This window comes from Mus pahari, chromosome 14 (assembly GCF_900095145.1).
Source record: "Mus pahari chromosome 14, PAHARI_EIJ_v1.1, whole genome shotgun sequence".
In the NCBI taxonomy this organism is placed as follows: domain Eukaryota; kingdom Metazoa; phylum Chordata; class Mammalia; order Rodentia; family Muridae; genus Mus; species Mus pahari.
Window position 1 is genome coordinate 67,499,029 of NC_034603.1, and position 15,805 is coordinate 67,514,833.

Below are 15,805 nucleotides of genomic sequence, written 5' to 3' on the forward strand. Positions count from 1 at the left end.
TGAATAAAGTGAATAAGGCAGGTGCCTGAGCCTCAGCAAATTCAGCCATTGTGCTCCAAGCAAACAGCGGTACAGGCCACCTAGAGCCAGGCTGCTGGCAGCTGCCCTTTTAGGGAGCTGAAGTAGGGGGATTCTGCTGCTAAAATCCGAGTGTACTGTTCTGAGGACTGGAAGGGGCAGATCCTGGCCCAGATCAATCCAGTTCACTGTTCCATAATCACCTTGGACCATGATCACCCTCTCAATATCACATGGTCCTTAGTGGGTACCTTTGTCATCTTGAAGGAGCAGATGTCCCTCTGGAGATAATCTGCCTTCTTGACCAGCTTAGAAAGTGTAGCATCACCCATGTCCCTTTCCCATTAGAACTGGGAGAACTTGGTCCTTTGCTTGGTCTTTTGAGGGAAGACATTCTGAGCACAAATGACAGGCTTCGGGGGAGATGCCAGGGCTCCTGCATCTGAGCGTCATTATCTCGTTAGGTACCAAGAGCACACAGGAGCCTCCCAGGTCACAAGCCTTCTTAGGCATCGTAGTACCAACTCAGGCTCAATGTCAGTTGCCTGTGTGTAGTGTAATTGTGGGCTATTATGAGATTTCCTGAACTGAAAGGGTTTCATGAAAGAGCTTCAAGGGAAGAGGAGAATTAATATGAATGAACCCTAAAACTACCCTGAATATGGGACACATGCCACTGCTTGGTGAGGAGCATACACAGGCTAACAAAGTGGCTATCTCAGCTTCATCAGGCCTATGCTGGGGTCCCAAGGGTTACTATGTACACCAAGAAGAAAAGTAGGTAACAATTGTCACCACCCTGGGACCTTGGAGAAAGGTCTTCATCGGAGAAGCCAAGCAGAAAGCCTCACAGAAAGGCCTTCAGTGGGCAAAGTGACTGCCTTGCCACATCCTGAGTTCAATCCCCAGCATCCACTTTTTTTTTTTAAAGCCAGGCATAGTGGCACATGCTTGTAATGTCTGTGCTTGGGAAGCAAAACCAGGTGTATCCCTGGAGCTCACTGGTCAGCCAGTTCAACCTACTTGGCAAGTTCCGGGATAATGAGAGATCCTGTCTTGGGGTAGGGGTTGGGGGGGGGGTAGATGAAGCCTGAATAACAACACGCAAGACTGTCCCAGACATGGACAAGCATAAGAAAAGTTCCATTGAAATCCTCTAACCACCCTCGATGAGGAGCATAGGGGCCCATTTATTTTCAGGGTCACCTTAGGTCAAACATCCCCCATGTGTCCACCCAGCAGTCAATCTAAGTCCAACATGGACACAAACCAACACAGAAATGATGTGAGCCAGTCACTGGGAACCATAGCAAACGGCTTTATTGCCCCACCCTCAGATATGCTGTATTAAATTTCAGATCCTACGGAAATCATACTCAGAACGAAAGGAGCAGGCCCAGAACAGAGAGCCTGGAGCCCGTTGAAATGATGAGGAGTCAGGCCCAAAGGACAACCTGCCCTAGTTGACAGGGTCAAAGAAACATTAAGGCATTTATGTGCAGAGAATCTTCTCAGGGACTGGGCCTGGGCCCAGCAAGAACAGAGGGATTTGGGCTGGAACAGTCAGATTGACTGGAGGCCTCGTTGGAGCCCTGGAGGCCATGGCCTTGACCCATCTGGATGTGCTGCTCTCAGAACCGGCCCCCTGGGCAGGGCACACAGACAGGGCGGGGGCTGCAGGTGGTACGAGCTGCACCCGTGCTGCAGGAGACCACAGGAAGGCAGGGGAGGCATGACTTGGAGGAAGAGTAGTCAGGGGCACACGGGTTGCAGGGAAGCCTGGGAGGCAGAAGAGAATCAGGTTACTATCATACTCCAATCGCTCTTTTCAATAACACTGACAGATCTGAGAATATACTACCAGGAAAGTGGCTCTTAAATCCTGTCTCCTTGTTTTATCCCAAGGGAAACAGGTGCCCAGAGAGAAAACAGAACCCATAGGAGCAACAGGATGAGTTTGTCCCAAGACCAGAGCTAAAACCCCTAAAGTTCCTATACCAGGGTATCACGCTTTTCCTGGGCACCATATGTTCCCCCCCCCAAGAACTTTGAAAAGGGTGGCAGCATGCAGCCATACTCACTTGCTGTCCTCACTCTCCAGGAGACCCCTGTATGTGTTGATCTCACACTCCAGCCTGGCCCGGACATCCAGCAGCACCTGGTACTCCTGGTTCTGACGCTCCAGGTCAGCCCGGATCTCACCAAGCTGGGACTCCACGTTGCCGATCATGCACTGCATCTGAGCCAACTGAGAGCTGTAGCGGGCTTCTGTCTCTGCCAGGGTGGAGTCCAGAGCATCTCTCTGGGAGGGTAAAGGTTATGGGAAGAGGTAGAGGTTAGAGGCCAGAGAACTACCGATGAAGTGGGACTTCAGAATACAAGGATGGAAGCTCGGAGAGTCGGAGAGTCGCTGAGCTGGAAGAAAGCACACCCAGACCCCAATGAAGATGAGCCAACTCAGCTCCTGTAGCCCCTTGATCCAGACAGCTTGTCCTTCCCAATGGTACCTCTGAGTGATAATTACCCAGAAGGTGATCTACACAGAGGAGTTGCTACCAGGGTGTGTTAAGTACTACCAGAGCCTCTTGTCCTTCACAAGGACAGTTGTAATGTGTGTCTGGTCTTCATACCTTCTTCTCTGCACAGTAGCACAGAGCTGCTCAGAAGCCCTGAGCTAAGAATTTGCACTCTTGGAGCCCATTCATATAGCCAAGGAACCTAGGGTTGTGTGCCTCCAACTTGGTTCAGCAGATGCTCCACCCCATCCCGGTGCTTACCATGCTCTGCTGGGCCTGCAGCTCTATCTCCAGGGAGTTGACGGTGCGTCTCAACTCAATGATGTCCGACTGGCAGGACTGCAACTGCTCTGAGCTGGACACAACCTGCTGGTTCAGTTCCTCAGTCTGAAACACACACGCACACAGGATCTAATCAGGAACCCTGAGACCTCAGCTTCAAAGATTACAGAGATCACTTGGAATCATGAGTAGGAGTCAAGGAAGGCCTTCCAGATTTCCCATCCACCTCTGCTGCACTGACCTGGGTGTCATACCAGTCTTCTGCATCCCTTCGGTTATTCTCCACCAAGGTCTCATACTGGCACCTCATCTCATCCAGAACGCGGTTCAGGTCAACGGGTGGAGCAGCGTCCACCTCAACATTGAGCCGATCGCCGAGCTGGCATCGCAGTGAGTTCACTTCCTGTGGTACAGAGGCGGGTCTCTTTCCAGGTGGCTGCCTCACCTGGACTCACATCTTTCTTCCCATTCCCATCTACCCTCCTATTCAGCTCCTTCCCCTTACCCATATCTCCCATGTTCACTCCTCCCCCATGCTCACCTCCTCCTCCCCCATGCTCACCTCCTCCTCCCCCATGCCCACCACCTCCCCCATGCTCACCTCCTCCTCCCCCATGCTCACCTCCTCCTCCCTCATATTCACCCCCTTCCCCCATGCTCACCTCCTCATGGTTCTTCTTGAGGCAGAGCAATTCTTCCTTCAGAGACTCCACCTGAGCCTCCAGGTCAGCCTTGCACAGAGTCAGATCATCCAGGATCCTGCGCAGGCCATTGATGTCCGCCTCCACCAGCTGCCGCAGGGAAACCTCGGTCTCATACCTGTAGACACAGAGAAAGGTACCCAAACCTGTGATCTCATTCATCTTGAAGTCAAGTCCCACCTCCAGACTGGCCTGGTGCTGTAAGCTCTTTCTTAGTGCCTCAATCCTGGATGCAGCTGAAACCCTTAGCCCAACCCTCATCAGTGTCCAGCTGTACCAGCCCCAGTCCAGCGACAAGCAGGACAACTCACTTGGTCCTGAAGTCATCAGCAGCCAGCTTGGCATTGTCGATCTGCACCACCAGCCTGGCATTCTCTGCCTTGCTGCAAAGAGTCTGGGACATAAAGACGTGATTTCATATAAGAAAGGACGTTCTGCTCATAGGAACTTCCCCGACCCCCAAATATGACAAGAGCCACCCGTGGAAGGGGACAGATTACCATCCTGAAATCTCAACAGTTTGGAGCTTTATGAGAGAGAGATGAGAGCTTGTATCAGACAACAGAACCTTAAGAGCCATTGCAGTTTGGTGTGCCCATGATGTGTAGCCAAGGGCTAGGGAGACCTCAAGGCTCCAGGGAATACTGCAGTGTGAGGGAATGAGCCTTCTCCCTGCCTTCCCGTCCCCCAGGCCTGCCGTGGGCCCAAAGCAGGTCCCTGCCATCAGCTACCCTCTGGTTCTCTGGTCACAAATGCTCTCCCTTGGGATTCATCTGAGTCTTTTCAGGAATGAGGATATAGAAAGGTGTCTTCTCTGCTTTGCAGATGGGGTACCTAAGCTTCACCAAATACACCAAGCCCAACTGACTTGCCTCTTTAAAACAAGGGCATTAAAATTCAGAAAGATGAACGGTGGTATCAAAGGTCACACAGTCAGTTAGTTAATACAGCCCATGTTGAAATTCTGAGTCTACTGATTGCCATCCTGATCACTTAAGGAGTCTGACTTTGTCCTCATCTGATAGATTGGGCTAAGATTATTGGAAAGAATAGAAGAGGCCACAGACGCGAATAAGCTTTGTTCCCTCCGAAAGTTCCCTATGGAAGTCGGGCTGCTACCACACACGTTCCTAGCCTTTAGATCTGAAGCCACTCTGAACCACTCACCTTCTTCTGGAGCTCCTCCATGGTCCGGAAGTAAGACTGGTAATCGGGGCACATATAGGGCACCTGCTGCTCACACCACTCCCGAATTCGGCTCTCCAGGCTGGCATTCTCCTGCTCCAGCTGGCGCACCTTCTCCAGATAGCTGGCCAGGCGGTCATTCAGGGACTGCATGGTCTCCTTCTCATTACCAGTAAGGATGCCTTCCCCAAACCAACCTCCACCCATGCCGTAGCTGGCGGCAAAGCCTCCCGTTGGGAGGCAGAGAGCTGGGAGGCAGCTGGATACCCTGTAATTGCCTCTCCCCAGGCCTGCAGAACACACAGAGAAACTCCGGGCTCCCCGGGAAGGGTTGGGCAGCTTGCAAGAGCTGCTGGAGTACATGTTGGACACTCGAGTGGATCCCCCTGCAGCTTTTCCCGGGCTCTTCAGAGATCCCGAGGAGAAGCTGGCCTTGAGGCATTTGGAAGCCATGGCCACAGCAGCCCAGATGTATGCAGTAGATCTCTGAGAGCAGACTCCCCGACACAGAGAAGCGGCTCCCTAGCCCGACTTTATACTTCTGCCCCAGTGGGCGTTGGTTGGCCCTTACAAAGTGTTTTCTCCTCGTTAAAGTTAATTCCACTTTCTATCAAAACCTCTCATTAGTCTGTTATTTAGCTTCCCGTGAACATAGCCCGGCCTCATAAAACAGAAGCCCCGTTGGACGAGTGGGCCCCATAGCCCTACATCCTGGGAAGACCCAGTCTGCACTAGCTCTTCAAAGGGGCCAGTCATCGGAACCCAGACTTCAGCCTCCTTGTTAAGCAGGTGTGGGAATCTCATCCTGGTCTTGCTTTCTCCAGCTTTGTCTCCTTTGATGGGCAGCAGGGGGTAGGGAGGGGCGGAACAGGCAAGCCTGAAAGTGGCTAGAAGGCAGGGGGTCTTGTCACAGGGGCAAACATAAAAGGCTCTTGAATAGGCCATGCTTACAAATTGTTTCAGGTTCCTCTGGGCTGCTGTGGCACGAGGAACCTTTTGTCCTGGACAAAATGGGACATTAGTAACCCTCAACCCAACAGAGCCTTGACAGGCACACCCCTACTTCCTTGCCAGGAGCTCTGTTCTGGTTGCACAGCTTCAGCTCTAGCCAAAATAACTCGAAGTCCGTTCCTGGTGACAGCTAGAGCCATGTTTAGGAGGATATGTCTTTTCCAGCCCAAGCAGAGATGGAGACGACTTTGCTCCCAGTTGCCTGCACTGGTGGAGGGGGAGGGGGCGGTGAGCATCTGCTTCACACACCTCCTCAGCAGATACCAGGAAGCTCATCCTCATAGGCTCCTCTCTACAGTGGACACTGGCTAACCCGGTGCGGAGAACGTTTGATGAGACATCTGACTAGCCCAGTATGTAGTCAAGAACCAGGGCTGAGGAGAGATGTCTATGGGAATGGAATGGCACCAGGTGAGAGCCTTTGTATGGGAGCTGTCTTCCGAGCTGTTCTACAGTTTGGGGTTCTGTTACTCTTCTCAGAACACCCACTACTACCTTCCTTTTAGGAAGCCACAATGAGCTGTTAGGAACCAGCAGTGATCCTGGCATAGCGCTCAGCACCTCCCCTCCCCCTGTGCCATCTACAGACCTGAGCTCGTAGCTCCCATCCTGAAGGTGAAGCTTTCAAAGCTTGGATATAAAAAATAAGAACTCGCTTAGCACCTCCAGCTGTGGCTGGCACAACCTGGAGTTCTGTCCCAGGCTGCAAGATAGGATGGAGACTGTGGAAAACAGAACAGAGAGAAGTGGCGTAGAATACGCAAGGGGATCCCAGGAAGAGCAGCCTGACCTCCTGGTGACATCTGAAGTCATGGGTTCAAAACTCCATCCCACCATGAACCACCTGACTTCACCTCTCAGGGCATCCCTCTGTTTCTTCCTCTGTGGTGAGAACTCAGCCTGCACCCTGCATTGCCTTAAGCATTAACTGAGCCTTGAAGAAGCCCAGACAGCAATTGCTCATGGCAAGGTCTCCTGGTGACAGTTACCAGTCCCTCCACAACTGTCGTCTTGTTGAACTGGAACGCCACAATGCCTAGCAGCTGTCATCTGGGAGTGGGATCAGGTTCTAAGCACAGGGTTCACTGTCCTGTGGGCCAGGTGTGGAAGCCTGCGTTAGAGAACTCCCATGATTCACTGCACCGTTTCCACACCCTGGGATCCGGTGTGATCAGCTCCACCCAGCATAATCCTAGCGTGCCAGTGGCTACCTCAGCCTCTCCTCCCTGGAACTGCACGCCTCAGTGCAAAGATGCAGCTGAGCTGAGAGCCTGGTCGAACCTCCTGGGATGTTTGTATTTCCCACCCATCCCCCTCCTGAAGCACAGCCTCCTGGGTATGTTCTCAAGCCTCATCAGGGCCCCTCTGAAGCCATGTGACGTGGGAATTCCATATTATCTGCTCAGCCTCCGGAGATCACATGGCTTCCCTGGTGGGACATGACCCCTGAGCAGCCCAGATAGGGACCAAGTGCTATTAGCAGCTTTGGATACTCTGCCAAATTACCTCATTAATGGCAATAGCAGCAGGGCCCCCTATCACCCACTGAGCACTCAGAACCTGGGCTCCCGTCTTTCTACACATTCTCTTTCTTCACAGTCTTCGCAGCACCCTCCTGAGACATGAGATCGGCATACCCATAACCCTACTGGATAGGTGAGTTCTTGCGTTGCTTTAGGAGCCTGCCCAAAGTCACCTGGCCAAGGAATAGCAGAGGTGGCTGAAATTCTCTTGTCCAAAGTGTGCAGTCCCCTTCAATTAAACACACACACACACACACACACACACACACACACACACACACCACCTACACACTGCATGAACAGAGGGTGCCAACTCCCACAGGAAGCCAATGGTTGGGGCAGTGAATACTTTATGCAAGGTCAACACAGGCTCAGCCAGGAAACTACAGCCCTGCTCTTTCAGGGACCTCAAACCTGTCCCACTGCCTCTGAGTGACTCAGTCCCAGCCATTCTTTCTCAATGGGGCTCACACTCCCCTCCAGGCCTGCTGTGCCCACCCAACACTTAGAAGCAATGGCAGAGACCAAGAGAGGATTCCTTTGCTCTCTATGAACTCTTGCCCTGTCTTGTGTTTCTTCCCCTCTCTCCATCTCCCCATGGGACTGGACTGCCCTGGGGGGCTAACAATGTCCAAAACACTGCAGTGCTTCTAGATGTCTCAGAGTGAGTGTGTGTGTTTGTATGTGTGAGAGAGAGTGAGTGTGAGTGTATGGGGGTGAGTGTGTAAGTGTGAATGTTTAAAGTGTGAGTGCGGGGGGCGAGTGGATTGTGTTACATAAGGAAATAAAGGGTTTTTAGGAGAAGAAAGCATAGAATTAAGAAAGAAGCAAAGGAAGAATGATTGAGTAGGAGAAGAGACAAAGGTATCCTTCTGCTTGTCCCAGCCTTAGAGATAAGGAGGGAGAAGCCCCAAGACAGGAACCAACAGCACCTGCCCCAACAAGCCAGGTCCCTTAGCAGAAAACAGCAGCCATCTGCTCAAGGGAGATACCCTGTGAGCCAACTCAAAGGTGTGGCTGAAAGCCTGATAAGATGCTTTTAGATAATTTGATTTAAAAAAAAAAAAAAAAAAAAAAAACAACAACAAGTAAGTAAGAGTTTAGTGCTATGAGATACTGTATGAATTGTGTTGCTCCATTTCCCCTCCTAGGGTTCTTTTTTTAAAAATAAAATTTAAAAAGCTGCCCAGAACCCTATATCAGCAAGAACTAACATTGTTTAGCACGCATCCTAATAACCTTCGCCTCTCTGTACTCTGTCCAGATGTACTCCCTGCCGTCCCCAGAACATGGCATGGACATACTCAGCCACACTCTAAATAAGCTACCTTCTACCTTCTCTCCTTTTTCTGCCCATCCTTGAAGGCATCTACCAAATCTGAACCTTCTCTGATCCCTTCCCTGATCACCCCAACAGTCCACAAGCGTTCCCCATGCTCACAGCTCAAATCCCTACCCCGCCCTGGCTCTCGCTATCACGGGTCTCAGTGGGGAATAAGAGAAGGAGGATTTCAGCTGGATGGTTGATTCATAGGAGCCATGCCTGATGTCCCTGTTGATGCACCCTAATTCCACACCCCTCCTGCTCCCCGACTGAGCCCTGGTGTACATTAGCACAGGATTTGCTGTATGGTCCTCATGCATTCGCTTCCAGTTTATTCAGTGAAGCATGAGTATCTGTGAATGAGGACCAGTTAGTGTATCTAGAAAGCAGAGAATAAACTGACCACCTCGAATGTAAGTGTATCATCTCATCCCTCTCCTGATGTCATGGAGAGAGCAGTGAGAGGAGTTGCGACAACTGGGAAGTCCTAGGACTTCCAGGTAATGTGCAGTGTTGTGTTGCAGTCTATCCATCAAAGGCCACAGTTAAGGTTGTGTGTGGGTGAGGCTGAACATAGGAGGGGTTCCTTCCATAACCCAAGTGCTTTGAAGGATTTAATAAGAATTGAAGCAATACTACATAAACAAACCAAATGCTCCCAATCACATAGGGCTGTTTAAGTGTAGCCCAAAGACTCTTCCTTTTTATTCAGACAAACTCTGGCAAGCACCACATTTTGAGTGCTGAGCACACAATGTTCCATCAGAAAAACTGTCAAGACTAAAGAAATCCCTGGGCAAACCTGGGCACATGCCATACAGTGGCAGAGTGACCCCAGCCAACGCTTCATTCTGCCTGTGAACATCTCCTAGGTGCTTCTTCTGAACCTCTGGCTTCCTCGTGTTTGGCTGAGTCACCAAATGATGGTGGCATTGGCAGTGCTCTTGGCATCAAGAGGCCAGAGGCCAAGGCCAAAGAGCTGGGTATGCCAGGACTCAGCCTCTCACTGCTCTGTTGTCTGGAGTTAAGTCCCTGCTGGATTTGTGCTCTTAACTGAAAGTGGGTGAGAAGGCAGAGAGGCCGGCATGAGACTTCTGACTTCTCATAGGCTCGGCTTCTGCGATCATCGGGTGTCCAGAGCCTGGCCCAATTCAACTCCACACACAGATCAGCACAGCTCAGCCTGGAAAATCCAAGCACCCTGTGCTCCACTTCACATAGCATAATGGCTATCTCATACACAGCACTATCCCTGCCATTGTATGCATCCTGCAAACAAGATATGGAAATTCATCGCTCCCAGTCACCACAAAGGCCGATGAGCAGACATGAGAATCCAATTTATATTGTACTTTATTAGGAGAGATGGTGATCTGGAAAGGTAATAGGTTAACATCACTTCTAAGAAAATACTGCCTTTTGTTTCATCTTCAGCCAGAAACTTCACAGGACATGGGACTGGCTGAGAGAAGAAAGGCTGTCAATCGCTGGTGCACAGGCTCACCTCTCTGGTTAGAAGGTCAGATGCATTCTTGAGGCTTGTGATATCTGTGCCGATACCATCCCTGTAGTCGTCTCTCATTCTGTGGATGTCTGTGCTCAAGGGATTCCTGAAATTCTAAGTCTAATGAGCATCTGCCATCATCAACCTAGTGCTCCACCCAGGGCATCTGAGCTGGGGGTTACTACAGCAGACAAACCATTATTAACAAGGCATACGTCCTAAGCTCCTAACATCTGTGTACTGACTCCATTCTACAATATGGAGTACAAATGCATCTTTATCATACAGAACTTTAAAGTGCCCCTATCTGTCCCTCTAGGGTCCTCTAACATCCCCACGCCCCCATGTTAGGAACCCGGATTTGCCTGACTCCTGTCTTCACCTTCCAGTTCACCCCAACTCCTCTCCATGGTGTAGTTGGCTCACACTGGGTTACCAGAGATTGGTCCTCTCTAGTTGGCCCTGGGACTCACCTCTATTGGACTGACCTATGTTGGAAAGCATGGAGAGAGGACCTAGGCAAGGGAGAAGGTAGGAAGGAATGGGAGGTGACCACTGATCCCATCAGGACTGCTGAAGAAGGCTGGAGTGGGAGCCTTTATATTTTCCTTTATATTTTCAGGGAGCGATAGCCAGGAGCACCCGCCAAGATTGAGATGGAGGTCAATGACCAGAACCTGAAGCATCTCCAGTACTAAAAACTTTTGATCACTCTGCAACTTTACTGTATCCCATGCCCAAACACCCCAGGACACTAACCATTCAAGAATCAACAGAATCAGTCAGGGTCAGAATTGCTATGCCAAGAGAACACTTTATTGGGAATATTTCCAGGGGAACCTGGTTTTTGCATGGCGTAAAAAGCACAGTTAAGACCAGAAACAATAGATGAATTTTAGTAGAAAAACCTGCTAAGCAAGGAGGGCCCTAGGGAAGTGTAAGATCATTTAGCTGCCAAGAGCCACAAGGTGTCCTCCTTCCTGTGGCCTAGGCCCCTCTGGTGGCTGTTCACATTGCCCGGGGCACCACGTGCTCCCTGGAGGAGATGACTCTTCCATCCCTGATCTCCTCCGTGATGGTACGGATCTGGGTGCTGACTTGAGGAGCTGGGGTGCAGGGCCCAGCTGGGGTGCAGGGCCCAGTTGGGGTGCAGGTTGTAGAAGGGATGTAAGGAACTCTTACAGCAGGCTTGCATTCCGTGGAACAAGGGTGGGCAGGAAGCCTGAAGAAATGAAATCACACAGCTTGTACTTGGCATTGGAGCATCAGGCCAATGGGGGAAGGGGGTGTCCTGCGGGACGGTAGCAATGACAGTCAGTGGTATCAGAGCATTTCAATGATTCTGAGACCTCAAGGATTGGAGGTTGGGTCTGCAGGAAAGAAGACTTCTGCCAAAACATGGCCCAAGATGGGTTTGGACCTTGGCTTAGCTTGCCCCCTGGAGCATTACCAGAGACCCGGATCAGAAGGAACCTTCAATGGCACTACTTTCAGCCACCTTCATCTTTGTAAGAGCCGCTCAGCTCTGAAAGTGTGTCAAGCCCTTCCTTCTCTCAGCCCAGCTCCGGGGGGGTCCCAGGATCACTCACTTGCAGTCCTCCCCTTCCAGCAGGCGACGGTAGGTGGCGATCTCTGACTCCAGCCGGGCCTTGACATCCAGTAACACCTGATACTCATGGTTCTGCCGCTCCAGGTCACAACGAATCTCAGCCAACTGGGACTCCACGTTGGTGATCAGACACTGCATCTGGCCCAGCTGGGAGCTGTAGCGGGCCTCTGTCTCAGCCAGGGTAGATTCCAGAGAGTTCCTCTAGAGTGGGGAAGAAAAGCTATTGAGGGGAAGGAATCCCACCCTAAATACTCTATCCGCTCACAGTTGTGATTTGGCCCTGTGATAGCACATGGCCAGCACACTGGTAAGTCAGAGAAGCCTTTAATGGGCAGAGACCACCCACCATGCTCTGTTGAGCCTGCAGCTCGATCTCCAGGGCGTTGACTGTGCGCCTCAGCTCAATGATCTCCGTCTGGCAGCACTGCAGCTGCTCTGAGCTGGACACCACCTGCTGGTTCAGCTCCTCGGTCTACAGAGAAGGAGAGAATGAAGAACAGGGGCAGACCTAGTGCCCCTCCTTTATCCCACCCCACAGCCTGTAGTCTTGGATCGCCAGCCTCACCTGAGTGTTGAACCAAGCCTCCACGTCTCTACGGTTATTCTCCACCAGAGTCTCATACTGGCATCGCATGTCATCCAGGATCTTGTTGAGATCCACTGGGGGAGCAGCATCCACCTCCACGTTCAGTCGGTCCCCAAGCTGGGAACGGAGTGCACTGACTTCCTGCAGTGGCAAAGTAAGATAGTATGAGACTGTGGAAAGGTTGCTGGCTTGGTAGGTTCATTGACCTGGGTTCTAAACTCTCATCCCTCTCTTGGCTACCATAAGAAAAAAAAAAAAAGATGAACATGTCCACACACACACACACACACACACACACACTCCATTGGTCTATGTATACTAACCCCTCCTGAGGATTTGGGGGATGACACAGCACCAAGCAAACAGAATTATTATCAGACCCCATAATCCAAATAGAGTTGTACCGTCATGGGTGAGGGTGTACTCTCTGTGTGACTGTAGGCAAATGACTTCACATCTTTATGACTATCTTCTCAGCTGTAAAATGGAGCTTACGATGGGAGCTAACTCTTAGAATCACGGTGAAGGTGAGACAGATGTAAAGTGTTTTACATCCTGCCATATGATAAGCCCAAGGGCCAACAGGGATTCCTCAGCGGTATGGGAACCCCAAGGATCACATGGCAGCAACCTCACCTCTTCATGGTTCCTCTTGAGACACAGCAGCTCCTCCTTCAGGGACTCCACCTGTGCCTCCAGGTCAGCCTTACACAAGGTCAGCTCATCCAAGATCCGGCGTAGACCATTGATGTCAGCTTCTACCAGCTGACGCAGGGACAACTCCGTCTCATACCTACACACAGAGAACCCTACCAAGTCTGCGGCCAGGGAAGCCCTGTGCCATTGCTAAGTTGGAGTCAGAAGCATGGTGGCTCTTTTTCATGTCCCAGGAGGGATCCAAGGCCTCTGCCATGTCTTCCCATTTGCAATTGTATCTGGCTTTATTCCCTCCTCATCAGCTCCCAAAGGTAAGGGTCAGATTTGACACAGATCAAACATCTCCTGGTTGGGCTACTCACTTGGTCCGGAAGTCATCCGCAGCCAGCTTGGCATTGTCAATTTGTAATATCAGCCTGGCATTCTCAGACTTGGTCAGCAGGATCTGAAAAACAAGAGGTTTTTCCTGAACTGGGGAAGACCCAGAATGTGATGGGTATGGGGTGGAGAAGCCAGCTCACAGATGTCTCTATAAAACAGGCAAAGTCTCCCATATCCAGGCATGGAGGGAGATCAGGGCCCAGGAGGGACACCACACCACTGGCCCATCAGTCCTGGCTTCTGTAGCCTCCAAGCTGGCCCAGTAGGCTATATCAGGGTGAGGCAGACCTGGTATCTGATTCTGAATCCCATGTTCAACTTATATGATCTGGGGCAAGTTGTTAAGCCTCTCAAAATTTAACCTTCTTATGTTAGATGGATATAGCAATACCCATATCTCCAGGATGAAGAATAAGTAAGCCAATAGCTAAGAAGGTGTCGGATACAGTACTACACCAAGTGGAGACAAAGTATATGATCCTTTCATTCCTAAGCTAAGATGATGAAGCAAATAGAAGAATGGCTGGTAACAGGGTACACAGACGAGCAGAGAAGCCTGGGTCCCCAGGGAACCAAGTCCCAGAGAGTAGAACTCTCCTTCCAGAATTCTCTGTAGGCTTCAGTTCCATCTGGCCGAATCTTAGAATGGAAAGCTTCCTGGAGTTGTCTGACCAGCTGGAAGGACCTGGCCTATTACCTTCTGCTGCAATTCCTCAGCGGTCTTGAAGTAGGACTGGTAGTCCGGGCAGATGTATGGGATCTGGCACTCATACCACTCCCGGATGCGGCACTCCAGCTGTGCGTTCTCCTGCTCCAGCTGCCGCACCTTCTCCAGGTAGTTGGCCAGTCGGTCGTTCAAGATCTGCATGGTCGCCTTCTCGTTCCCATTGAAGGCGCCCTCGCAGAACCATCCCCCGCTCCCAGCAAAGCCAGAGGAGTGGCATCCAGAGGACAGGTAGGAGCCTGGCAGGCAGCTCCCAGGGCCAGAGAAGCCTGTCCTGAAGGAGGACACGGACCCCACAGTGCCAACCAAACTGGGGGCCCTGCAGGAGTCCATGGAGTGGATGGAAGATATCCGAGAGAAGCTCCCTGTGGTGCCACAGAGGCCCTTGGCAGACCCAGCAGAGAAGGTCGGGGTGCAGATCTGGGTGGCCATGATGCTAGCAAGGATGGTTGCTGAATAGGTAGGATCGCAGGTTGTGGATGCCCCAGGCCTCCCTGGAGTGCTTATATACAATCTTCATGGGGTGTTGGCATGTTCCAAGTCTTTAGCTCTTGGGAAAGCCCTGTCCGATTCCAGAAAGCCCATCTCATTACAATGTCATTTTTGCCATCCATCAGAATTTCTTTCCTTGTAAAAGAAAAAAAAATGTTGAATTGGGTTTGCTAAGTCAGGACTTTCAACCATCGTCGTCATTTCCTAGCAGATTGAATTTTATTGCCACTTCAAAGAGTCTTTACCCAAGACCTCATAAACTGGGAGTGGCCTTGCATATGACATTTGGTTTCTGTCCTCCCTACCTGCCTCCCCCTGAGGAATCCATTCTGTCCATCCCTACTCCCGCAGCTGTTCATCTGAGCCTGGGCCACCAGAGCAATGAAAAGGGAGTGAAGGATTCACGATGGAATATGATTCCGCCATAAAGAAAAAAAAATAAAAGTATGGATTTTGCAGGAAAGTAAATGCAATTGGAAAGTATTGTGTTGAATGGGGAAGCTGACAAATGCCATGTGTTCTCTTCCGTGTGTGGATCCTAGCTTCTCAATTTTATGCCTGAGTGTTTATGTCAGAGTGTATGTAGAGGTCAGACAAGGAAGCCCTAAAAGAGACTTTAAAAGGTAGGGGTGAAGAGGGTAATGGAATGTGTGGTATGAATATAGAAAGGTCAAAGTGGGGTACGAAGGTTAGGATCGCAGGTTTTAGATTTTCCAGGCCTCCCTGGAGTGCTTATATACAATCTTCATGGGGGTGTTGGCATGTTCCAAGGATGGGGTCAGGAAGATGGGGGAGGGAAGGAGTGGGGAGCAGAGTCAAGCAAAACGAATAAATATCTATTTATATAAATACATCCCATAAGGAACCTGATACCACTTAAGCTAATTTAAAAAGTAAAATAAGGGTCAGCAAGATAGCCTGGCAGGCAGAAGAGCTTGCCTGACAACCTGGGTTTGACCCCTGGATCCCAAAGTAGAAGAAAAGACTTCATTTATGCAGGATGTCCTCTGACCTCCTCGCATACACACATACGCAACACACACACACACACACACACACACACACAACACAACACACACACTGTGGCATGGGCATGTCTGCACTACACACACCTATCATGAACACATGCACAGAAGGAGGAGGAGGAGGAGGAGGAGGAGGAGGAGGAGGAGGAGGAGGTTAAGAAGAGGAAGAATTTTCAGAATAAAAGTTTAAAAGAGAGTGTGCTAAGCCAGTGGTATGCCTTAGTGAGTATGGGTGCTTTCAGCCAAGCCTGATGAGCTAAAATCAAT

General features: G+C 50.7%; 2 protein-coding genes across 2 annotated transcripts; both read right to left on the bottom strand.

Annotated features, from left to right (window-relative positions):
* Positions 1 to 1,314: 1,314 nt before the first annotated feature.
* Positions 1,315 to 5,188, bottom strand: LOC110332419 (keratin, type I cuticular Ha5). Its single transcript, XM_021213647.1, has 7 exons — positions 4,685 to 5,188; positions 3,829 to 3,911; positions 3,479 to 3,635; positions 3,058 to 3,219; positions 2,796 to 2,921; positions 2,100 to 2,320; positions 1,315 to 1,797 (listed from the first exon to the last, which is right to left on the bottom strand). The coding sequence occupies exons 1-7, from the start codon at positions 5,153 to 5,155 to the stop codon at positions 1,650 to 1,652; spliced, it is 1,368 nt and encodes a 455-aa protein (XP_021069306.1). The 5' UTR covers positions 5,156 to 5,188; the 3' UTR covers positions 1,315 to 1,649.
* A 5,670-nt stretch (positions 5,189 to 10,858) lies between these two features.
* Positions 10,859 to 14,477, bottom strand: LOC110332418 (keratin, type I cuticular Ha6). The gene is made up of 7 exons (XM_021213646.1): positions 13,995 to 14,477; positions 13,279 to 13,361; positions 12,896 to 13,052; positions 12,239 to 12,400; positions 12,020 to 12,145; positions 11,654 to 11,874; positions 10,859 to 11,286 (listed from the first exon to the last, which is right to left on the bottom strand). Exons 1-7 carry the CDS (start codon positions 14,451 to 14,453, stop codon positions 11,073 to 11,075), a joined length of 1,422 nt encoding a protein of 473 aa, XP_021069305.1. The 5' UTR covers positions 14,454 to 14,477; the 3' UTR covers positions 10,859 to 11,072.
* Positions 14,478 to 15,805: the final 1,328 nt, after the last annotated feature.

Excerpts from the sequence above, each read along its gene's own strand:
- LOC110332418 (XM_021213646.1), bottom strand. The coding sequence starts at position 14,453 with ATGGCCACCCAGATCTGCACCCCGACCTTCTCTGCTGGGTCTGCCAAG. Across the intron at positions 11,875-12,019 it reads TGCAGGCTCAACAGAGCATG|AGGAACTCTCTGGAATCTAC; the intron begins GTGGGTGGTCTC and ends TCCCCACTCTAG. Across the intron at positions 11,287-11,653 it reads CTGGAAGGGGAGGACTGCAA|GCTTCCTGCCCACCCTTGTT; the intron begins GTGAGTGATCCT and ends TCATTTCTTCAG.
- LOC110332419 (XM_021213647.1), bottom strand. The coding sequence starts at position 5,155 with ATGGCTTCCAAATGCCTCAAGGCCAGCTTCTCCTCGGGATCTCTGAAG. Across the intron at positions 2,321-2,795 it reads TGCAGGCCCAGCAGAGCATG|AGAGATGCTCTGGACTCCAC; the intron begins GTAAGCACCGGG and ends TTACCCTCCCAG. Across the intron at positions 1,798-2,099 it reads CTGGAGAGTGAGGACAGCAA|GCTTCCCTGCAACCCGTGTG; the intron begins GTGAGTATGGCT and ends TCTGCCTCCCAG.